Below are 22,533 nucleotides of genomic sequence, written 5' to 3'. Positions count from 1 at the left end.
ACTGCCCGGGGACTCGTGTTCCCTTTCGCTTCTGAGCTCAATTGTCTAGAGTAGCCCGTGCGGCCTTGAAAGAGACGCATCCTGCCAAGGCAGGCGCTAACAAGGAGACGGGAAAGAGTGTTTCAAGGCACTGCAGACACGAAACATTCTGCCAGCAGTGGCAGGGATAAAAAGAGGCCCACGTGGGAAATTCGTGAGTGGTGGCCAGAGGAGAGTACAAGTACACTACGGAATTATTCTTCGCGAATCGGATCTCGAGACCACGAACCGGCAGCCAATGGTGTGTGAGTGTTTCCATCACTTGATCTGAAACAACCTTGAAACATACTCTGGTAAAAGATTTGCAGTCAACTTGCTTTGTAAGCACCTTGCGTATGGACAGTACACTACGGAATACATGCGTACTCAGTGTGTGGACAGAGGTAAGGTACGTAGCTTTAGGTATGTACATAACTCCTCCTCGAACATTGCTGCTACTTACAACAACATACAGTATTGGCTTGGGTCACCCACGCGCGATGTTGGATCATGACATTGACGATCTCCGCTTCCCTTTAGTGTACACTACCCCTAACCAAGCTTTCTTCAGCACCCGCTGGACATGGAAGGGCTCCTGTCACGCCGGTCTAAGGGGGACAGGGGGAGGGGGTTGTTGGCAAACCGTGTCGGCGCTATCCCGAGAAGAGCGTTGGGGGCGGCGTCAGAAGGGCACGGACCAGCCGTTCGCTGCCTTCCCCCGCCCCACCCATCATCCAGCACGCCTGTTGAACCGCGGCCGCGCTTAATCCTCCTGATGGAAAGAATGTATTACGGAATCACAGGTAGCCAGTCCTGTCTAAGGGCGCTCACCGACTAAAACAAATCTCATCAGGCGGCATATCCATACAGGATGCTAACGACACGATTCTCGCCCACCATTATTCGAAGCGCCGCTTGTATGCAGGTACGCATCCGCTGTAACGTCCCCACTTGCTGCGATGGAGGGTCTAGCCCTCCCTGCCGTCCTATGAGCATTACGACAGCACAATATATACTACACACGCCTACTTCGAAGCGACTCCGCACTGAGACTCGCTTGTCTCCTGTCCCGCTTCCACTACCTGGTTACGGCTTGTGACATTGCGTTCGAGACCGCACCGAGTGGTTTGCGGAACTACTTTTCGCAGATGTCCGGCAGCCATTCCGGAGTACCGCACGTGACAAAAGATCGCGACGGACCAGGGAACGCCTAATTATGCTTCCTGTCCGGAAGTCAGAATCCCGGCGAGTCGGGTTTGGGACGCACGGACGCTGGGACTCTGCGCGCCCGCTTGCGGCCACAATTTGATGATTTGTGGGGAGATCTCCTCAACGGGCAATGTTCCCGGGTCCCTTCTGCGACAACCATGCATGCTCGATTCGAGTCATCCTCTATGAATGTATGTACACGACGAACGCTTTATATAGTGTATGTAATGTTGGAAAATATAGGAGGCCCCTACACTAACGTCTCGGTACAGAGTACCGCGTACACTAACCCCCCTCGTCCGGCGCAGGCTGCAGCCCAAAACGAATGAACCCCACCACAAAGATTGAAAACGGTCCCGCGTGGCCCGCACGTGGCCAAACTGTTGAGAGAGGGCGATGGTTTTCATAGACTCTCGCAGTTATGAGTTCTCGGTCTCAGTTACCCTCACTCCCCTCCCCCCAATGTCTGAGAACTGGGAGAAACACAGTAAGGAAAGGCCTCTAAACCAACCAATGGCGGGTTGATCCCGGAGGCGGCCCCGAGACCCCGCATACGCACCGGCCGGATCGGGAGCGGGGCCGCCATGGACCCCCGACCTCGGAGCCGGGGGTACGACCTCGCGGCATACGAAGTCCGCTGGGCAGGACTCGATGAGCTGCCGCAACAATGTGATTGGCCTCATCCGCTGCGGCGCAGCAGCAAAACTTGTACCCTGGTGTCAGAGAACAGCGGTGTGTGGGTCGACGTATGTACTGTACTGTACAGTACATACCTTGGCTATGCCAAGCGCTACTCCGTGCGAAGGGCTCCAGTCCTTATTGCTGCCATTGAGAAGACCAAAGAACCGCTAAGGACATTGCTGCACATCAAGTGGGAGAGAGGTTGAAGCAGTCACACTACTCCGTACTCCGTAGCTCGCCTGCCAATGGTTTCTTATACTGTAATTCGATGATGCGACGTTGTTATGTGCCGCAGCTGCTACGAATACACTCAACAGCGAGAGACAAGGACAAGCACCACCTCCATACACTAGCTCCACGGCCGCCACCATGTCATGACCCCGCGAGGCCCTTTGCGGTCCCAGCCACCGCTGTTGCGGGACAGTGGGGTGCGGTGACTTCGAAACACCGATTCCCGACAGCCCTGCATCAGTTGCCCCGAGATCATCTACGCAAATTTTGACGAAATTTAGGGGCGTGATACGATACGGCATACATAGTTACACTACTGCGTTTTGTAGGGGCGTAATGTCTGGCAGTCATCTGCGCCGAGCGCCTTCTTCACCACCGATCATTATCCCACAGAAGGTCTGGGCCCAGTTCCTCGTCCAAAAGCGGCATTCCCGGTTCCTACCTCAGCAAGCATGTCATGTGTTGCGTTTGTAATCCGTACTGATAAGTCCATGCGGAAGGAACGACTTGTGTGAAAGACCACACATGCCTTGGGGGGGCCCCCACCTTGGAATGGCCGGTACCCGATAATGTCCAGTCAAAAATTGACCAGGAGAGACCGGTGAGCGACGCAGGCTGCAGGAACGGCCGAGTTGTGGATTCGACTTGCAGTGACTGGCACCTTAATGACCGCTGCACCCCGTGCAGGTTCAGGGTCAGGGGTCGGTTTGAGTGGATCACTGTATCCGTACGGATTACCGATTACATACGTTACGTGAACGCCCGTACATACCAACTTCAAACCGCAACCGCGGCGTAGGGAGGGGCGGCTGCCTCTTTCGGCCTCCTTCCCTCCCCTCAGTTGCCCAAACCCGGGTTGTGAGCACTCCCAGACCTGGGCAGCCGAGCCGTTTCTCTTTCCCCTTCATTCTCAGCGGCGGCTAATCTGGGCATTCTCCCCCGCAACGGACCCCCATGGCTATGACTACCGGTGCCCGATCTCGTCCAGATCGGCTCGGTGCAAGAAATCCCTGAATTCACGAGGAACACCTTGTCATAATCAACGATGAATGGAGCCCTCGTAACCGTCACAGGGGCGCATAAACCTTTCCGATTGCCGAACAGGTGGTTTCACGTCATCGGCATCATGCGTACCGGTGTCTCGACCCGGAATATCGGGCCATCATCATCTTACCGATAAGTAAGAGGTTATCGCTAACACTCGGCCCTTTGGCGAGCAAAAAGTTTTACTCCTGTCAGAATCGAGTTCCCTGGGAATCTCAAGATGCAAGAGTCAAGGACAAAACCAACTAACCAAGGAGGGTGGGGATCAGACGGGCCCTTGTGCAGCAAGAGCACCGGTTATCCGTTCAAAGCTAGGTACCGCATAAGCCCTTTGTGCCCGCCCCGTCAAGTGCCACCTCATCAGGGGATGGGATCTCTGCCAGCCACACATACTGATGATGCTTGTCATCGCCAGCGCGGGAAACCAATTGTCGCTAGCCTTCTCGGGACGGGAGAGTTCCCATGGTGAGTGCGAGCAGCTCTTCCGGTATGAGAGAGTCACGGCAGTCTAGGTGCATGTGTATGCCCTGCATCTACCTACGCTACATGTGAGCTTCGCAGGTTTTGTCTACATCGTGCAGCTTCACCGATGGACTGTCGCTGAAACTGCCCAATAGATACCAGTACCCGAGAGCCACCAAACCTACCGGAGCATAGCGTCCCGGGCCGGGCACGCAGAGTCATCCGCTCTCAGACCTGAGGAGCCGCGGCCAAGCCCCTGAAGCAGTTCGCTGCGGTCAGGCTTCGGGCTCATTGTGGTTGGCAGTTCCGACGATAACCACGCGATCAGCCACAGAACGTTGAGTGGCTGGTTACGACATGTGCTTCTGAACGAGCCAGATGCGACAGCGGGACTGCCCAAATGAACCCCGGGGGAGTGTGTCAAGGAAGGCACGATTCGAGCGGACCACTCCCCTGAATGGTATACTTTGGTAGACGAACTAGCGTTCTCAAGCTCCAGTGAACCTGTCGACAGAATATCATTCAGCTTAGGACAGCCTCTTGTCTCATACTTGTCGCTCACTCGAGCCTAGGCCGGACCGCGGGTTTGGTATAACGCCCCGAGAATCAAGTTCGGAGATGAAGTTATCGCGAACCCGGCTGCTTGCATGTGGATTCCAAAAAAGTGCCATATCGGGAATACACAATGAGTATCAGTACCGGAGATCGGGTACTTGCTGCGGCTGTCTGGTATGCTCGGCGTTCCGGAGATTGAAGAGCCAAATGCTGTGTTTCCGCTAAACTTCTTCGCGGCTCTCCTCCCGATGTTATAGCTTAATATTGTGTGGAACACGGTGCGCTCTCCATACAAGAGCGTCGTCTTGTCGGTTCCACGGGCGACCATCAGTTGTCGGTTGCTACATTTCCTTTTCTTTTTCGTCGGTTTCCAGCAGTCCACTTAGCACGACAAACCTCCCGGGGGAGGGGGGTTTCCCTGGCCATACACTCGCTCAACCTCCTCCGATCATGGCCTATTTGAACCACATATGTTGATACAAGGGATTATAGCAATCGAATCGGAGCGTAGCCTCCCCTGGGCTTGTTCGAGAAGAACGAAATAAGAACTTCAGTCTTGCGCAGACATCAGTCCGTGTCGCCTACTGGTGACATAGCCAGGTGGCTCGGCGCAGCGTCAACAGACACAAGCTGACGGACTATCTGTACCCCGTCATGTCCGACTTGGTCCCGTGATGAGGCTTCCTTGTTGGACGAGCGGCCAGCTACGGCGTGAGCAACTCAGAGGGAGCTCCATGTTGGGCGCGGCTTTGCTAGCGAGTCAGAGATTCCGATCCCCCCCCAAACGCGCAGCTTGCCCCTGCGGTTGGCATGACAATCTAAGATTGCGGAAGACTCGAGGACCAGCCTGGGGAGCGCGCAGAGGCAAGAGACCCCTCCAGAGTGCTATAGACGGACTGGCAGTTTCGATGTTTGCCCCGGATAACTATCCGCCCAAACGATCCGTGTTGGCAACAACCTCTTCCCCTGGTTGCGTTTGGCTGAGCATCCGCTCTCCACACTGGTGCTAATCCAGGGACGGAGATGAAGCACTGCGTATTGACTAGCTGGCGCGCTATCCACTTGTGGAGAGCTCTGACGAGACCAGCCTGGTATTTCAACCGAGATGGGAGAAGTCAGCTTGTTCAGGAGTTGGGATTCCCCTGAGAGAGCACAGCCGAAAGGGTAAGCCCCCGGCCTCGTCCATGAAGACTAAGACGAGATAAGCCAACGCAGTTCCTAGACTGGCGACGATACCCACCCCAGGATGCAGTACTTGCAATTTTGAGCACGATGGCTCTTCGGGACTTTGTGTGATCAACAACGCTCTTTTGGGCCCTATAAGCCGTTGGATTCTAACCGACCTGAGACATGCATCTTGCCAAGCCGAAACTGTCCATTCCAGAAAGTATAACTAACAACTTCTCACGTGGGGTTACTTCAACTTCATCTTCATCAAGGCCTGACTAGTAATGGCTCCAACGCTCATCGTGGAGCCTGTCGGGCTAACAGAACCGTTTGTGGTAAGTGACCGCCTTGTTGCTACGCAGTTGTTTTGGCTACTGGTTATCGCTAGTAATCCGTCCTGCAGTCCACTAGTGTAGTGTACATACAATACACTACCACAGTACATTCCACAACCCCAAGATCTTCCTCCCATGGCAGGGGTTTCCTCCCCCCTAGCCCGCATTTGCCGGCCTTGTCTCTTCAATCTTCACCGGTCGGACCAGGGAACGCTTTCAATGCCGTACACTACATACACTAGCTGGCGATGCATTACCCTGGGTGGGTACTCAATGTCGTTGTCTTCAGCCCCTCCCACGCTGGGATTCGCTGATGGCTGTGGACTCTTGCCGATCCCTTGGGGATACTTCGCCTTGTTTTTCGCTGCGGGGCCAACCAAGAGTCGTCCTCCGCCGACGCTAACTTCGCGGCCCTGGTCAACCTGAGCTTCCAGAAGTTCCACCATCGCGCTTGAAGCTGCGCTAATGTGTAATGGAGCAGGATTTGTGGTGGAGTACACTACACATCATCCGTAGTGTGCATTACTACAGTAGTGTACGCTCCACTATTAATAAGCAGACACCCTAAGAAAGGCACTTCAGTTGGTCCAGAAAAATTGGGTGTCAAAGACAAAGGACGGAGTTCGCCCGCAATTGGGTACTAGATCCGAGAAAGCGATTTATCCGTTGGATTGAACCTCATTGTTTGGGTGTAAGCCGAGGATGAGCTAGGAAAAGCCTGCTTCTCCTTGTAACTTTGTACATCGCTACACTCTTCACTGACGGGACACCTCAAACGGCAACAGATGCGGAGTAAGGAGTAACTATATATCTTCCGGGCCACCTTCAAGTATGGAGGCTTTTATTTCTGGAGAGTCATGGCCAAGGGGGGAGCAATGGCCTTCGGTGCCGGAGGCCCCGACCTCCTCTCCCGGCCGGCGGCGTTTCGGCCCACTCGGGGAGGGGAATGACCGGCGTCTGTTCTGGACAGAAGCCCAGGATCGATGTCCGCACAATAGATTCGCAATCGCTGCGGCTACTCTACAGCTAGGCGACGATACTCGCAGAACTAGTCTCGAAGGGGTTAGGGTTCAGCTAGCAAAATGACAGCAGCGAAACTCCAAGACGCGAACCATGACCAATAGTTAGGTCACCACCTGACGTTCGCGGTTTAGCTTGGGGTGCCATGGAACAATGGCCCTTCGGTGCTCGCCTAGCGGCTTGGCGGGCTGTCAAGCAGGATGCCAAGGCCGTCTGAGCAAAGGGGGGGAGGGGGGAAGATGGGAACTTGAGAAGTTGTTGGAGAATACACTACCTGAAGGTACGGCGTAGTGTATGTACTCGTACATACACACATACACTGCGGAGCACGGAATAGTGTAATCCGTAGGTAAGTAACAAGGTCGATAACTAGGGGGCAAGCGAAGCCTGAGGAAAGGAGGATGGAGGAGGATGGAGGAGAATCGACGGCCCTTGGTGGAGTGCCCACCAGCACGCGGGGACTCTTCCTTCGCAGTGTAGTCCGCCCATAAGCAGTAGGTGAGTATCCTTCTCGTCTCGACTACTCGAACGCTCGGCGGCTCTCTTTCCCTCCCCGTGTTTGTATGTACCTGTTCCTGTATAGTGTACTTTGACATATACTCGGCGGAGCGGACGGCCCGACTTGGTTGCCTGGCGCAGTGCGTCAGGAGTTGCGAGGGTCGAGCGAGGATTAACAACCGGGTCATCCGGAGCAACTTTTTAGATTTCGATATGTAAGTAGTTTCTCCATACAAGGGGCTCCAGGGGCTCTGTGCCAGCTGGGCTTTTCAGCCTCCTGCCAGTTATCCCGATCCGGGATTAGACTTTGTCAGCAGCCCTCTTGGGGAGACCAGGTCAAGGGGGTGTTCTGGATTTGACGTAACGTTCGGTCAGGGACAAGGTGGAGCGAGAAGATGGCCGCCGTGCTGCGCTCGTGGCGTCGAGGCCGTTGTAACTTACCCCTCACTAAGGCCAAACCGGTCAACCCCTTGATGAGGGTTTCTGTTGTCCGGCAGCCTTGTCAAACGCTCACGGTCAGGTCCAGTGCCGGGCGTGCATGAAGACGACGGGGCTGATTCGCAGTGCAGCGTACGGAGTAGTGTAATCCGTATACCGCACTAGCTACATAGTACTGTAGTGAAGACGTCGTGTAGTCTATGCTAAACCGCGCTACACCAACATAGGCAATATAGGCCCGAATGAGAGATATGGGCGTGGGGACGCTAGCGTTTGGTCGTCGACAGCTACAGTACGTAGACGCAGTTCATCCACTACTTGGATGTATAGGCACTAACCATTGTCTCTCCGTAGTGTATGTCTGGAGTAAGTACAGTGCATACGAAGCAGCGAGCTAGTTGCGCCGAGTGTTTTATAACAAAGGGGTTGCTCTTTTGAACAGGGACAGAGAAAATCTTAGCCAGAAGAAGTCACGCTCGTATTCTGGACGACTCGACTGACGAACTGGGTCCTTAATGCATGGTATGTACGCATAGTACCTCCTTTAGCTGCGCCGTATAGATCCAATCAGTGAAACGGCGTTGTGAAGTAAGTCACACCACCAGCCGTGAAACGAGGCCCAAAAAATAAAGAAAGAGAAGGAAAGAGAAAGGAAAGAAAAGAAAAAAAAGAGAAAAGAAAGGTAAAAAATAACAATACCAATAGAAAAAGAAGAAGAGATAAGAACATCGCCTATCTGACATAGCAGGGGCGAGGATAGGGGTTGCGGACCGGCCCGGAAGAGGCTGGAACATGAGAGCCGGCGCGGGTGGGGCGCAGTCGAACCGGTGAAGCTGCCCCAGAGGCGCCGGTTGTCGGCCGAGACGGGGGGCGAGAGGATTCTCTCCTGTAGTCAACTCCTCCCCATGAGTGCTGACAGTAGTGGAGAAGAAGGTATGTGCTGTACATAGTATATACATACACTTAAACCCCGCAGCACAGACAAGAGGTGTTAGTATATGTAATTGTACTAGGCTGCGATTGCACTTCTTTGGTGTCCTCTCCCGTGCTCCGCAGTCTAAGTACACTAGTATTTTCTAATAAGTCGTCGAGAGGGGGGCTGTAACATGTTCAATGCCATGTCGGGCAGGGAAGAGGGGACGGGGGAAACCCCGTTTGATGCCGGGCTGCAGCGTCGCTTCCCGCTTGGCTGCATGTTCTGCTCCTCTGTCGGGGTTTCATGAGGACGGCACGACGGAGTCAGGAGGGAGGAGGGAACGGTCTCTGACTCTGACTCCGACCACACTACACCACACTACACCACACTACACCACATATTTCCCTTACTCGGCAGCGACTTGACGCTTCCCGCCATGTATCCCGAAAGTACAGTATTCTAGCGCAAGACCCAAGGCATCATGCCCTTGCCTTCCCTATTTTCCTTCTCCTCCTTCTCCTCCTCCTCTCCCCTTCCTCCTCCCTTGCTCTTTTCTGCAACCTGCTCTGCCAGACGCTGCAGCGTGACATATGCTGTCCCGCCACCCCTTCTTTCTTGGCCCGGAACTTTTCATTGCCAGAGGCCCCTGAACGTAATTGAACTAGTTGAAGCGAGGGCCTAACATCATGCTTCTTTGACAGAGTCAAAATGGAAACCTCTCTTTGCTCCAAATGTTAAAGAGAGTACGACGTACGAACAGAGAAGCGCAGGGGTCCGACCCGGCCGTCGCCAGGGCCGTGAATCTGTGAGGTACTCCGTAGCCGGTGAGAGAAAATGGTCCAGATCGATATCCGAGGGAGAGCAAAGGGGAAAGGGTACAGAGTGCCACATGTGCTATGGACCACGCGCTCGAGTCCCGGGCGTAGCGTTGAGAGTCCTCAGGGAGCTCAGCCGCCGCAAGACTCGCGAAACCGGCAGGCTGCGCTTCGGGTTTGTTTGTCTCCTAGACTCGATTTCAGGACGTCACCAGACGAAGGGAATGGTCTGCATATGGCCTTCTCTATCTCAACCATCCGCCCCATATTAGCCGCATCACACGGGCCCTGCGTCCTTCGCTCTCCCATCTCGTAGAATCGAATCGAACCCCCCCCCCTTTTTTTTCCTTTCCCTCTCACCGTCTCTTCTTCTCCTCCTTCTCCTCCTCCCCCTCCTCCCCTCTTTTCAACCTCTCAACGATGATATCGAACCTCTTGAACGCCATGGCCCCCTCGATGAAGACGCTCCCGACCCACAGCCACCACACCCGACTCCCCCGCCTGACCCCGAACTTGCGCAGCCTCGACCGCTCCAGCCACCAGGTCTCGGCGAGGTGGATCCCCAGCACCGGCACCAGGAGGGCGTCCACGAGCCACCGGAACCCGGCGGCGCCGCCGGGGAACCGCGCCGCCTCGAGCCATCGCGCCGCCGGGCTGCCCGGCGTAACCATGCCCGCCCGCACCAGCGCGAGCGACGCGTAGTAGGCCAGCACGGCCAGGAAGATGGCCAGGTCGTACGGCACGCGAGGCGGCATGTACTCGTCGACCACCACTACCCTCCTAACCCCAACCCCAACCCCAACACCGACCCCGTCCTCCGCCGACGATGATGACGACGATGCCGCCGCCGCCGCCGCCGCCGCCGCCGCCGCTTCCCTCGCCATCCGCGTCATCTCCACCAGCCGCTCCCGACGCTCCGCCCACGTCCGCAGGGGCGGGTCGAACGCCACGGCGTGCACGCTCCCCGCCGCCGCCCCCGCCGCCGACCCGCCGGCGGGCAGACGGACGGTGAAGCGGTCGAGGTCGATGTCGAGCATGATCGGGTCCCTGTCCTCGGCCCGGTCATGATCCGCGTCAGAACCGGCTGCCGGCTTCTTGTGCGCGCCGCGGGTGCTGCCGGAAGAAAAGTAAAAGTACGACGGCGGGACGGGCGGGTCGGCGCCGTAGCGCATCAGGATGTAGCGCATGTCGGCGCGGTGGTCGGCGTTCATGTGCGCGATGGTGCGGGCCTTTTGCGCCGGCGGAATGGCGTCTTGTTGTTGTTCTTGTTCATGTTCTTGTTCATGTCGTGAGAAGGAGGAGGTTGTTGTCATCTTGTCCAGCCTTCTTCCTCGTTTCTCAAACTCGTTATTTTCTTTTTTTTTTCTTTTTTTTCTTTTTTTTTTTTTTTGAAGTCCGCTTGATTGATGATGATGAAGACGATGACGCCGATGGTAAATTACGATGGCGCCGTTGTTGATGTTGATGAGAATGGTAATGACAATAGAGCAGGTTTGCGGGTTGTCGGTATGTTGATGAGCATGTGAACAAGGTGATGGGAAGTTGTTGATATCCACTTGCCAAGACGGCAACAGGGGTTTATTTTTATTTTTTATTTTATTTTATTTTATTTTTTTTTTTTTTGTGACGGTGAGTGGGACGAGAGCAGATTGAATTATTGCACGCCCGCGATGGTGAACAATTCAGACTAGAACTTCTCCAGTAAGGAGAAGGTACCAAATACGCCAAAAGTTCCCACGAAAGAAAGCTCAGGGGAAGGAGGCGTCGGCGTGCAAAAAGGTGGAAGCACGAGTCGCATACCTCTGCTGATATACTGCGTTTCGCGTATATATGTACAGTACAGTGCATACCGAGTAATACACTGCCCCAAACGGCCGCGGCAACAGAGATTAAAAAGTTCATTCCTGAGCCGCAACTATTTAAATGAATTCGAGCGAGGGCGGGTATAATTGTATATTGACTTTTCTCTCCTGTATCACACTCATTGTTTTCCTCGGGTATATATCCACACCATTTTTTTGTCGCCATCCATCCGCCTTGAATCTCCGTCTTCTCCTCTCTCTCCCCTGGAATCTGGTGCCACGGAACAGACGCCTCACGGCATCATAGAGTCCCAATCAAAGTTGCCGCTGCCCCACAACTCGTTGAGGTTAAATCCCAATGTCTCGAAGTTGAAGTCCGGGTTCAAGGGCAACATCTGGGGCACATCAGCTCGAGCCCGCCGACGCCGATATAAAGGCGCACTGGGGAAACCCACCTGCGGAATGGTAGACTGGTCTGCCGTATTGGGCATCCACCACGGCGTGCCGGGAACCTCAATCTGCTGCTGCCCAGCCCCTTGCTGGGAGGACGACGGCGCGAACGGAGTGACCGACTGTATCTCTTGTTGGCATCTTTCACCGCTCCGCGGAGGGCCGGCATCCCGGAGGAGGGGACTTACCTTCGACCTCACAAACGCGTCCGCCGGCGACGGACCTGGCCCGGCAGGATATGTTCCCATCCCCGTGCTAGAAAATGGCGTCCCCGCCACCGCCCTGCCCTGTTCACCCGCCGCTGCCCCGGTTTGACCGCCAGCAGCAGCAGCAGCACCAGCACCAGCGCCAGTGTTGGCACCACTGCCTCCTCCTCCTCCTCCTCCTCCCGCTCCGCAACATCCACCCGAGGCACCAGCAGCACCCCCGGAAGCGCTCTGCTGACTCCCCGGCGGCGGATCCTGCCCGGCCAGCAGTTTCCAGTGCAGGTGCACAAAGCGCTCGGCGCTGGCCGCCTTGGCCGCCTCGGGCGTCTTGACGCCCAGGTGGGCCTCGAGCAGGCCAAAGGTGGCGCACATCATGCTGTACCCCCACGGCTCGTTGTTGCCGCACCGCAGGATGCGGTCCTCCTTCATGGCCAAGCAGCGCTCCAGCAGCTGCAGCGTGTGCTGCGAGTTGATCATGATCATGTTGGTGCTGCCGCGCGGCTGCAGCATGGTGACGCTGGCCAGGTTGATGGCCAGCGTCAGGCTGTCCTCGCGCAGGAAGTTGAGCGTGCGGATCCCCTGCTGCGCGAGCCGGTCATTGAGCAGCACCATGTCGCGCGCCGCGTTGTAGTAGATAATCTCCGAGTACTGGTACTTGGAGTTGGTCTTGCGCAGCCGGAGGAAGGGCTGGTGCAGCGGGATGATGTACTGGCGGAGCTGGATGTGCAGTAGTGTGTAGGCGAGGAGCGGCTTCTTTACGACCGGGTCCTGGGATGACGCCTCGCTCACGTCCCAGGACGGGAGCGAGTCGATCTCCTGGTTGATCTCGTTGGTGTAGCGGATCACCCGGTCATAGTCGAGCTCCTCCGGGGGGCCCGTGAGAACCCGGCTGAGCTCGAGCCGGAGCGGCAGGCTCTGACGGCTGATGTGCTGGTAGGACGAGAAGGTGTACTCGTTCGGGGGGCGCGAGGGCGGCAGTTCCTTGGTGTCCTCGTCGAACTCGTCGTCATCGATGTTGCGTGGCGGGTTAACGTCATAGTGGAGTGAGCAGAGGATGGACGGCAGGCCGTGGTCGAACGAGGCCTGCAGGTCGTAGCTCTGGATGGTGGCCCAGATCCGCCGCCGCATCTCCTGGTTGAAGGGCGAGATCTTGTCGCACATGTGGCTGGGCTCGCGGTGCAGGCCTACCGAGATGGCGTCCTGCGTCATGGCCCCCGCGTTCTTCCAGAAGCGCTTCTTCTTCATCGTGTTGACCCGCTTGGCCAGGTAGACGAGGCAGGCGATCTGGTAGTGGATCAGCCGGCGGTGCTTCTGGCTCTGGCGCTCCTGCCACGCGTCGACGGCCTCGACCCATTTGATGGCGTTCGCGTGCGAGTGCGACACCATCTTTTCGAACTTGTGCGGCATCTGGGCCGACAGGCAGCTCGAGATGCCCATGATGGCCAGGACGAGCGCGGTAAAGGCGGCGCTGCGGGTCTCGGAGGGGAGCCAGAACTTTGCATAGTCTCTACGGAAGCTGGGGATGTGGACGATGCGGTGAACTTGCTCGAATTGGTTTAGGTAGATGTTCACCAGATTATCCGTCTCCTCCTTGGAAGGGAGCAGGGCCTCGAGGGCCGGGTCGGGCGCGCGGAACTTGCGCTCCCTCTCCTCGGCGTCCTTGCGGCGGTCCTTGTTCCGGTGGATGTGTAACGGCCGCAACCACTCCTCCGAGGTCTCTTTCATGAAAGGGCACAGCCCGGTGAGCTGGGAACGTTAGCCACGAAGCTGCTCTCCTCCTTCCGAACCGAGACCGAAACAAAAACCAAAAGTTAAAATAGAGCGAAACGAAAAAAAAAAACTTAAATAAAAAAGGCATCCAGAGACTACGTATACGGAAACGGAAAACGGCATACTTCTTGGAAGGCTAGATAGGCACTATGCGGGCCGAAATAGCGTGTCTTGAACTCCTTGCCCCTGAAAAACCGGAGCTCTTCCTTGTCGGCAGTCGTCACCTGGGTCTGTAGGAAGGGCGGCACCTCGGCCTCGGCCTCCTGCTCTGCATCCGACTTGGGGAGGTCCGAGGGGGAGCGCTCCTGGACGGTGCTACCGTCGAGCGAGACCTGCTTGACCAGGAGGCTCTTGAGCTGGGCGACCTCGAGCTCCAGCCGGCGGATGCGGTCCGACTCGCGGCCGTCCTTGCGGAAGTAGGGGGACTCCCCCCCGGTGCTCGGCAGGGACAGGCGGGCATCGAGACCGGCCAGGGCGGTCGGCGGCAGACCGAGCTTGTTCGGAGGCGCTAATCCGGGCCGGGTCTCATACTCACACCGCTCCGGAGTGCCGGACTGGATACAGCGCGAGCAGGGGAACTCGCGATCGCACGACAGCTTCCGGCGGCGGCACTCGAGGCAAGACAGCCTCACGCGTTGGCGCTTGCGCGGGGGCGGGCGATCATCCCTGTCGTTGTGATGGGCCTCCTCGTGGGTGGTGGTGGTGGTGGTGTCGGGGTGCGACTCGGTGACGGCGGGGCTCTCGCTGCGATCGCTCGGCTCCGACATCGTCTCAGCGGAGCTATCGGGCCCAGGCGTCGGGACTAACACAAGCACGCCACCGGTCACGGCAAGGGACAGCGGTCTTAGGGAAGATGATTTTCGGTTCCAGCAAATCCAGGCGCGGTCGAGTCGGATGCCGAGCGTTTATCAATCGATCTGATAATCTGCCGTCGATGCTCCATCACCCTGCGCCATCAAACAAGCATCGACGATCTCGGCGACAGCAGCCCCTTGCCATCAAATGTTACACGGCGATGACAGAAATTAGTCAGAAGAACAGTCACAGCCCAATTTCTCCGCTCATCTGAAATTCGAGGATTGACTGTGACCTTCTTTGGCTGGGGATAATGCGACCGACTAGTTTTTCTTTGTCATGGCGGTTTCGGAGCTCCGAGAAATCGCCGAACATCCTTGGAGATGGCAAGGCATGTCGACAAGGTGTCGACAGTTAAAGCCGAGATCGCCGAGCAAACTCTGGACTGTAATCCGTAGAATAATAAATGCTCTCTTCTCGTGTTTCCTGTAAACTCACAATCTGAGATCGAGCGGATATCTTTTCTAAACAGGATGCATGGTTGATTCGTTCTGCTTTCGGTGCTGCACGATTTGGGAATCAAGTGCAACCAGTTGCGGCAGAGATGCAGCACGCACGGTTGAACACCCTAACCCTGACCTTAAAGAGCCTCGGGCGGGCACCATTAGCACAACGTTGGGAAGGTTAGAAAAAGTCGTGCAAATAAATACGCAAATGAGGGGAGTCTCTCCAAGGTCAACTCAGCATTCCGCTTTGCAGGCTGCAAGCAGATGGGGATTCGGCTCAGTTCAACTTTCTTTCTGTTGTTTGCTCTTCCCAAGATACGCTCCCCTCGGCTTCTTCCGAGAATCGCTGTGATTGCGCCCTAGTCGCCCTGTGCGTAATTGGGCCCTGCGTGTCTGAGGCTTGGCAGCAGAACGTTTCTCGCTCCCCATCCCGTCCGGCATCAGACGAGATGCCGTGAGTCGCAGACACCATGAAGCGATTCTTCGTCAACCTTTTGGCATGGCTTTGGGTTGGAGTTGCGCTCTCGGCTCCCGTCCGCCGGGGGAAAGCGTTTGACCGCTTCATTACCATCTGGCTCGAGAATCAGGTGCGCTTGACCGTTGATGACAATCCTTCCGAGATTTACATACTAGTAGTGTAGTAGGCCCTCGCTTGCAAGTTCTCCACCGCTGACGAACCACGCACTGTCCAGGACTTTGCCAAGGTCGTCGTCGACAACCGCATTGTCGATCTAAAGAGGCACGGCATCCTCCTGACCAGGTACTTCGCCCATACACACCCTAGCCAGCCCAACTACCTTGCCGCCATCGCGGGCGACTACTTCGGCCTCAACCATGACGACTGGGTGCGCCTGCCCGAAGATGTTGCCACTATCGTCGACCTGCTCGAAGAAAAAGGCGTGACATGGGCCGGTTACTTTGAGGACATACCCAGCCCGGGCTACATGGGCAACGCCAGCGACGGGTCAACCGGCACCGACGGATGGGACTATGTCAGGAAGCACAAGTAAGGGTGGAACTGGGCGGGCCCCTCGAGTCCTTGGAAGACGACCGGCTAACTGAACCTCTCCCACCAGTCCCTTTGTGTCGTTCGACAGTATCACCAACGACGGCGAGCGGCTGCTGAAGATCGACTCGTTCGATGCCTTCCAGCGGGCCTTCGCTGCCAAGAAGGTGCCCGAGTACGTCTTCATGAGCCCCAACATGATGAACGACGGCCACAACACGACGCTCGACTACGCCACCAAGTGGTCGCACAAGTTCCTGCAGCCGCTGCTGGCCGCTAAGGCATTTGACGAGCGCACTCTGATCGCTCTTACCTACGACGAGTCCGAGACGTACGAGGAACCCAACCACATCGTCACCCTGCTCCTGGGCAACGCCATCCCGCCGGCCCTCAAGGGCACCGAAGACGACACCTTCTACACCCATTACAGCATGCTCTCCACCCTTGAGCTGAACTGGCGCTTGCACACCCTGGGCCGGTATGACGTCGGGGCGAATGTCTTCAAGTTCGTCGCGGATCAGCTCAGGTACACCGCAAACAAGGAACCGGAGAATGCCGCCACCGTCGACAACTCGGTCCCGTACCCCGGCCTGCTGAACAACGATACTTCCGCACGACTGCCCCTTCCGTTCCCGAACACGAAACTCGTCGGCGCCAGCGGGCTCGGGATCTTGCCATCGATCGAGAAAGCATTGTCGAGGACAAAGATCACCAAGACGCCCTATGATGGCAGCGGGAAGGTATTTGACGGGGACAAGAACCCGCCCGTCTACAAGCCTCCCGCAGGTAATCCGTCATGATTTTGCTTAGAAAATTGAGCTTCTTCACCGCAGACATTCCGCGCGGCTTGCTCGTTTGTACTCTCGCTTCGGCCCCGCGTCCCCACGCCTCACTCTGCCCCAGCCTGAACCGCTTTCTCTCTGAGTTCCAGCTAGGTGCCGGACATTTGGCCTGCAGCACTCATACGCGCTGGTCGACACACAATATACGAACCTCCACCTCCGAGGACTGCATGTGCTTTCGCGTATGAGACACACACCGATGCAGTACGATTGAATTGGGAATGTAGCGTCTTAACGCTCTCATTCTATCTATGTTCCACTCTGCGGTCGAAAAGCAGCCTGCACGCCCCGGCAATTCTGCGCTATCAGTTGAGCGTTTTGGGCTGGAACCCCTACGCTCGTGTCTTGCGAGAATTGTCTCCTGAATCAAGTGTAAACTTCTGCGCAGGTCGACTCGCATGCATGGTTTGAAGCATGCTGAGGCACTGTCGTAATCGATGTGCTTCCAGGACCCCAGCACCACCGCCACTCCGGTGTCCAAAGATTGCATATCAGTCCGGAAGCAATGCGAACAACGCGTGCGACGCCTTTAGGCTTACGTCTCCCAAAGGTTTCTGCGCGTGCTGGTTTCACGCACACTGCAAATCATCAGTCGCTGCGTGCCTGCCCGGTCAAAGTATAAGACTGCCGTCCTCCCATCCTCCGCGAACATATTCTACCTCATGCTCAGCTTGCCTCAATATCATCCTGACCTCTCAAAAGCCACCTCCTCGTTGCAAGGATATTCCAACCACAGGACTATACACAGGCCAAAACGCTCGTGCAAACAGTATTCCCACCATGTCTCCTGATACCACTACTCCTCCGGAGACTCAGTCTCACGCATTCGCTCCCCCCATTGCCGAGGATCAGGGCTCCCGATTGTCTCACTCTACCTTCCCAACTTCTCTCTCACAGGGCGAGCATCTCGCGTCCCTGGCCGGGCCTATGAGGACACTCTCGACCATGGACGAGGAGAGCTCCACCCGCTCTTCAATCACGGCAGCACCGACTGATAGCAGCACCACTCTTCCGGTCAATGAACAAGACTACCGCCTCTACGGCTCGGAGCTCCGCCACAACTGTCTCGTCCCGGTCAATGGACAAGAAGACTACGACGACGACGGCCACAGCACAAACAGCAACAACAACCGCCGCCGCTGCTACCGCCCCAGCTTCCTCGAATGTCTCTCCTGGCGCCTCGGCGGGTGCCCTTCGCCGCTCCCGCGCGGCTGCACGCCGTCGCCCGCCCAGCTCGCCTACCAGGCACAGGTGCGCGCGCGCTACCGCAAGCAGCTTTGGGAGGATCTGGTAGCCAAGGCGGCGGCGGAGGCGGAGGTGGCGGCGGCGGCGGATGCTGCGGAAGCAGCGGCAGATGCGGCGGACACCGCGGCGTTTGTACGAAGAAGAGAAGAAGAAGAAGAAGAAGAAGAAGAAGAAGAAGAAGAAGAAGAAGAAGAAGAAGAGGAATGGAGGTGATCGATTGAACGATCACGACGGGGGGGATGGTGATATGGAGGAGGATAGGTGGTGGGAGGTGTCCGGCGAGGCGAGCGACGCGGGGGGGGAGCCCCAAGGCGAGTATGGCCGAGAAGGGAGCGATGTGTTGAGGGTTCTTTTTGAGAAAACGAAAACAAGGTAAAACAGGGAAGCAGAGAAGGAAAGGAGTGAAAAGGGAAGAAGGGGGGGGGGAAAGGGGGGAGTTCTGGATATCGAGTCAAATGACCGAGTTGATAGAGATCTTAGGGGGGCTGGCCATAGGGGGGGACTTGATGGAATGATGTGCCCCACGGAGACCAGACGGGGAACGCTCTTTCAATATTTAGACTTCCCGCTAAATGTCCACAAAATGGGTTGTCAAGCTGGTTTTAGGAAACAGGAGCAAGCATGTAACTGTGGTGGTTTTGCAAATAATTAATATACACTCGATGCGCCTCGCGCAGCCCCTGTTCCTTCTCACTGAGGATGTGTCTTGGTATATGCCTATTATGTGTTTGGCTGTCTTCTATTTTTTCTCATTTAGTCCCTTACTATGGTCATGCCGTACATCACCTGCCCAATCTTCAATAACAGAATGCGATCCTTGGGCTCTCAGAACTTGAACGTCTTGGAAAGAGAGTAAATATTGATACATATCCACACAAAACAACTCCTGGATATCCAACAATCCCGTGTTCCATCATTGGCCTGTGGCTCGTCTAACCTGGCCCGACAGACTGTACGTACATACCACCCACACCTTCCCCCCCTCCGGCCCCCCCTTCCTTACTAATGTACCATAGTCTTGCCAATCTCGCTCGCCCACCCGTTGGCCCTCTCGAACCCGTTGGAGTGGGTCTGGTAGTCCATAAAGGCCTGGTACACCTCCTCCTGGCTGGTGAGCACAAAGGGGCCGTACTGGACCACCTTCTGGTCGAGCGGGGTGCCGGCGACGATGACGAACCGGGCGCTGCTCTCTGCGCGCTCGTCCACGGCCGCGTAGACGGCCTGGCCGTCCGCCTCGAAGACGACGTTGTGGAACGGGCCGACCGCCCGCTGCTGCTGTTGCTGTTGCTGTTGTTGTTGTTGTTGCTGCTGCGCAGGCGGCGGCGGCGCAGGCCCCGCCGCCACCTCGCCGTCGCCGTCCCCGTCCCCGAACAGCACCTCCCCCTCGAGCGTGTACGCGAAGGCGTTCCAGCCTTCGGGCAGGGGCTGGACGATGCGGCCGCCGGGCTGGATCTCGACGTCGAGCAGCCAGACGGGGGTGTAGGCGAGGTCCTTGACCGAGTCGACGCCGTGGCTGCGGCCGCTGATGACCTTGACGCGGACGCGGCCGCCGTCGGCCTCGGCGACGGGCACCTCGTCGGCGCGCAGGTCGCGGTAGCGCGGCTCGCAGGCCTTGAGGCGCTTCGGCAGGTCGACCCACAGCTGCAGGCCGACGTTGGGGCTGCCGTCCTCGTTCTGCACCGGCATCTCGGCGTGCACGATGCCGCGCCCGGCCGTCATGAACTGCAGGTCCCCCGGCCCCAGTCGGCCCCGGTTGCCGGCAAAGTCCTCGTGCTCCATGCCGCCCTGCAGGAGGTACGTGATGGTCTCTTGGCCGCGGTGCGGGTGGTCGGGGAAACCGGCGCCAGGGGAGACAGAGAAGTCTAAAAAGAGTAGGAAAAAAAAAATGTTCAGTCAGCCCTTCTGTTTTCCTCGCCCCAGTTCACTGCCAGGTAGCCCATCCGGGGTTGTTTGCCCCTTCTTTCTCGAGGAAGAAAAATGAGACAAAAAAGCGGAAAAAAGCTATCGGGGAATGAAACGTACGGTCAAGCATCAGGAAGGGACTCAAGTTTCTCAACTTGGGAGTTCCGATGGAGCGGCGCACGCGGGCGCCAGCGCCTTCGGATTGCTCAACGGCGAGGAAGGATTGGCGAATGAGCCGAGGAAGGAGTCTGGTGGTGGTGGTGTTCGCGGCGGTCATTGTTGTGCTGGTTTGCGAGATGCTACCCTCGGGGAACTTTGATGTGTTTACGGTTGCGATGGCCTTTGCCGGTAGAAGTTGGGAGATGACGGGGTTGTTTGCTGCGACTTCTAGGAGCTCTTGTCCCTTAAAGAAAGCCAAGATCGAACAAAGACCGACAATGACGGAGATTGCAATCGTTACTGGTGAAAAAAAGGCCTTCATCGAGTCGGCCAGGCAAAAAGCTCGTTATATACAAATCTAGCAGACTCCAGCGCACTTGGCGTATTTCCAAGCCACGACAAAGAACACATCTCGGCTTTATAACTGATCACGAAGCTTCGGTCCCCAAAAGCTACCCCTCCTGACTAAGGCTATGGTAAGAAGACTGTCGGCAGAAGATGTTGGCGGGGCAAATCGAGAGCTTAATTCCCAATCGGGCTAGCGCGTTGCTTACGTCATGGCCGGTAATCGAAGAATGGAGTACTGTGGTATGCTTCGAGAATCCGCTGAGTGATGGCTGATTCAAGAGATCCGTTTACAAGAATTTGAGGCGAACGAGATGCGATTGGATTTAGTGCATCACCCGTTTCTCGTCCCTTGCTGAAGAGAAAATGGATGTCATTAGGGGTTGCCTTGAAGCCATGAAGCTTTCTTTCGATGCTGACTCCTTCACCTGTCACCTTTTTTTGCATCTTTATCTGAGCCCTGCGAGTGCATTTTCAGCGCAAACTCCCGTCTCTGTTTCGACCTCGCCAGTTACATACTAACACAGCAGTCCCCCGTTGGAAACTACGACACCATGATGCCCGTTTCTATCCCTGTTTCGTTTTCCTGCCAAAACAAGTCCAATCCTCAACACGCTTCCCCCCCTCCTCTCCTCCGCCCCCGCCCCCGCCCCCCAAACGAGCAGATAAATACGGGGTTTTTAAAAAAAGATCAACCCAATTCGAGTTTCTGTTTCGCTGCCGAGTCCCACCAGTTTCAGATCCAGCCGAAGGAGATGAACAGTTGTGCTTCCCTGCTTTCCCGGGACTAGTCTTGAAACCGGATTGGCTGCCGGCTACCTTGCGCGTCAACACGATGTATGGTTATATTAGAGTAAGCGCACTCAGTCGCTGGAGATCTTAGCTCCAGTTGTCTCCGGTTCGTCCCGGCGGTTGCTGGCGTGGCCGGAGTTTGCGGTATGGTTGTTGATGTTTTCTCCGTTCTGGCGCCGGAGCGCCTCCTCGAGCTGGTCAATCGCGGCCTTGATCGACTCGGTGACGTGGAACGACTGGCCAAACTTGAGGGCCTCGCGGAGGGCATAGATGGCGCCCTCAACCGAGACCACAACGGCAGTCTTGGCGGCCGCCTTGCCGCTGGCAATAGTGTGGTTGCCCGACGTCTTCTGGTACGCGCCATTGTACACCTCGGCCACATGCCGGACCGGTGCGTAGGCTGCTTCTTTGGCGCCCTTCAGGAGCTCGGGCGACGGCTTCTTGACGATCGGGTACTTCTCCTCCACCTTGGCAAGGGTCTGCACGCCAAACTCGTCCACCCGCTGGGCGTAGGGCGTCACGTAGGAGAGCGGCTTGTTGAAGAGAGACAGCACCGGGGCACCCACCAAGTGGTAGGCCGAGTTGGTCAACCGAATCGAGATCCTGCCCAGCGGGTTGGAGCTGAATGCGCGGACGCCATCTTGCACAGCCGGGAGAGTCAGGAGGTGCTGTGTCTCCGTCAGTTAATGCGTGCTGCAAATGCCACCTGCGGGCCGGGACAATATGTTGGACGTACGCGAAGTGTGTCAGAATTCGGCGAGTCGCCGTTGGTCACAGGAGAAGTCTTGGTCTCCGCCATTGTTGCGTTGCTTGTTGCTCTACGATGCACTATCAGGTCGCGTGAGTCTCGTGAAATCGAAACGAAAACGTACAGAGAAGATGGAGCAAATGAGGCTGTACCTGAACCAAATTCAAAACAGAAAAGAAATGTTAAGCTTGTGTGCACGCGAAGGGTTGTGAGAGAAGCCGGGTTTGCCAGTTCAATGTCTGGGAAGGGAGACCCGGAAATACGAGTGCAAGGATTAGAGCAAGTCAAGAGAGAGAGAAGGTGGAATGATGGATGGGCAGGGGCGCTGGATGTCTGTTATAAGGGAAAGGCGCACCCAGAGCAAGCACCCGAGCGACCGAGATACCGCCGCAATAAGGTGCAACCGACGCCACATTTTACCAGTCGCAGTTTCCGATTGCATGTGCTGCTTCCCAGGGAGACGGCATGTGCTGCCAGCCAACCAAGGCCCGCCAGGGGCGCTTGCTCTCCAGTGGCCAAACAAGTCGTGATGGCAGTTCTAATCGCCATGGCGTCTTGCCGTGCCAATGCAATGGC

The 22,533-nt window shown here is 56.5% G+C and overlaps 6 protein-coding genes across 6 annotated transcripts; 2 read left to right on the top strand and 4 right to left on the bottom strand.

Moving 5' to 3' along the window:
- Positions 1-9,725: 9,725 nt before the first annotated feature.
- On the bottom strand, positions 9,726-11,005 carry MYCTH_2311615 (uncharacterized protein). The gene has a single exon (XM_003666648.1). It carries the CDS (start codon positions 10,700-10,702, stop codon positions 9,746-9,748), a length of 957 nt encoding a protein of 318 aa, XP_003666696.1. The 5' UTR covers positions 10,703-11,005; the 3' UTR covers positions 9,726-9,745.
- A 233-nt stretch (positions 11,006-11,238) lies between these two features.
- Positions 11,239-14,748, bottom strand: MYCTH_2311613 (uncharacterized protein). Its single transcript, XM_003666647.1, has 3 exons — positions 13,743-14,748; positions 11,830-13,593; positions 11,239-11,763 (listed from the first exon to the last, which is right to left on the bottom strand). Exons 1-3 carry the CDS (start codon positions 14,382-14,384, stop codon positions 11,485-11,487), a joined length of 2,685 nt encoding a protein of 894 aa, XP_003666695.1. The 5' UTR covers positions 14,385-14,748; the 3' UTR covers positions 11,239-11,484.
- Positions 14,749-15,134: 386 nt separating this feature from the next.
- Positions 15,135-16,952, top strand: MYCTH_2311611 (uncharacterized protein). Its single transcript, XM_003666646.1, has 3 exons — positions 15,135-15,505; positions 15,611-15,924; positions 15,995-16,952. Exons 1-3 carry the CDS (start codon positions 15,389-15,391, stop codon positions 16,722-16,724), a joined length of 1,161 nt encoding a protein of 386 aa, XP_003666694.1. The 5' UTR covers positions 15,135-15,388; the 3' UTR covers positions 16,725-16,952.
- A 594-nt stretch (positions 16,953-17,546) lies between these two features.
- On the top strand, positions 17,547-18,387 carry MYCTH_2113362 (uncharacterized protein; the record flags this gene model as incomplete). Its single annotated transcript, XM_003666645.1, has 2 exons — positions 17,547-18,017; positions 18,061-18,387. The coding sequence occupies 2 exons, from the start codon at positions 17,547-17,549 to the stop codon at positions 18,385-18,387; spliced, it is 798 nt and encodes a 265-aa protein (XP_003666693.1).
- A 341-nt stretch (positions 18,388-18,728) lies between these two features.
- MYCTH_2311608 (uncharacterized protein) lies at positions 18,729-20,512 on the bottom strand. Its single transcript, XM_003666644.1, has 2 exons — positions 20,034-20,512; positions 18,729-19,873 (listed from the first exon to the last, which is right to left on the bottom strand). Exons 1-2 carry the CDS (start codon positions 20,188-20,190, stop codon positions 19,014-19,016), a joined length of 1,017 nt encoding a protein of 338 aa, XP_003666692.1. The 5' UTR covers positions 20,191-20,512; the 3' UTR covers positions 18,729-19,013.
- A 290-nt stretch (positions 20,513-20,802) lies between these two features.
- Positions 20,803-22,205, bottom strand: MYCTH_89127 (uncharacterized protein). Its single transcript, XM_003666643.1, has 2 exons — positions 21,946-22,205; positions 20,803-21,877 (listed from the first exon to the last, which is right to left on the bottom strand). Exons 1-2 carry the CDS (start codon positions 22,006-22,008, stop codon positions 21,281-21,283), a joined length of 660 nt encoding a protein of 219 aa, XP_003666691.1. The 5' UTR covers positions 22,009-22,205; the 3' UTR covers positions 20,803-21,280.
- Positions 22,206-22,533: the final 328 nt, after the last annotated feature.

The sequence above is a fragment of the Thermothelomyces thermophilus genome, chromosome 7 (assembly GCF_000226095.1).
Source record: "Thermothelomyces thermophilus ATCC 42464 chromosome 7, complete sequence".
Lineage (NCBI taxonomy): Eukaryota > Fungi > Ascomycota > Sordariomycetes > Sordariales > Chaetomiaceae > Thermothelomyces > Thermothelomyces thermophilus.
Note: the sequence above shows the minus strand (reverse complement) of the source record. Positions and strands in the feature narration are given on the sequence as shown.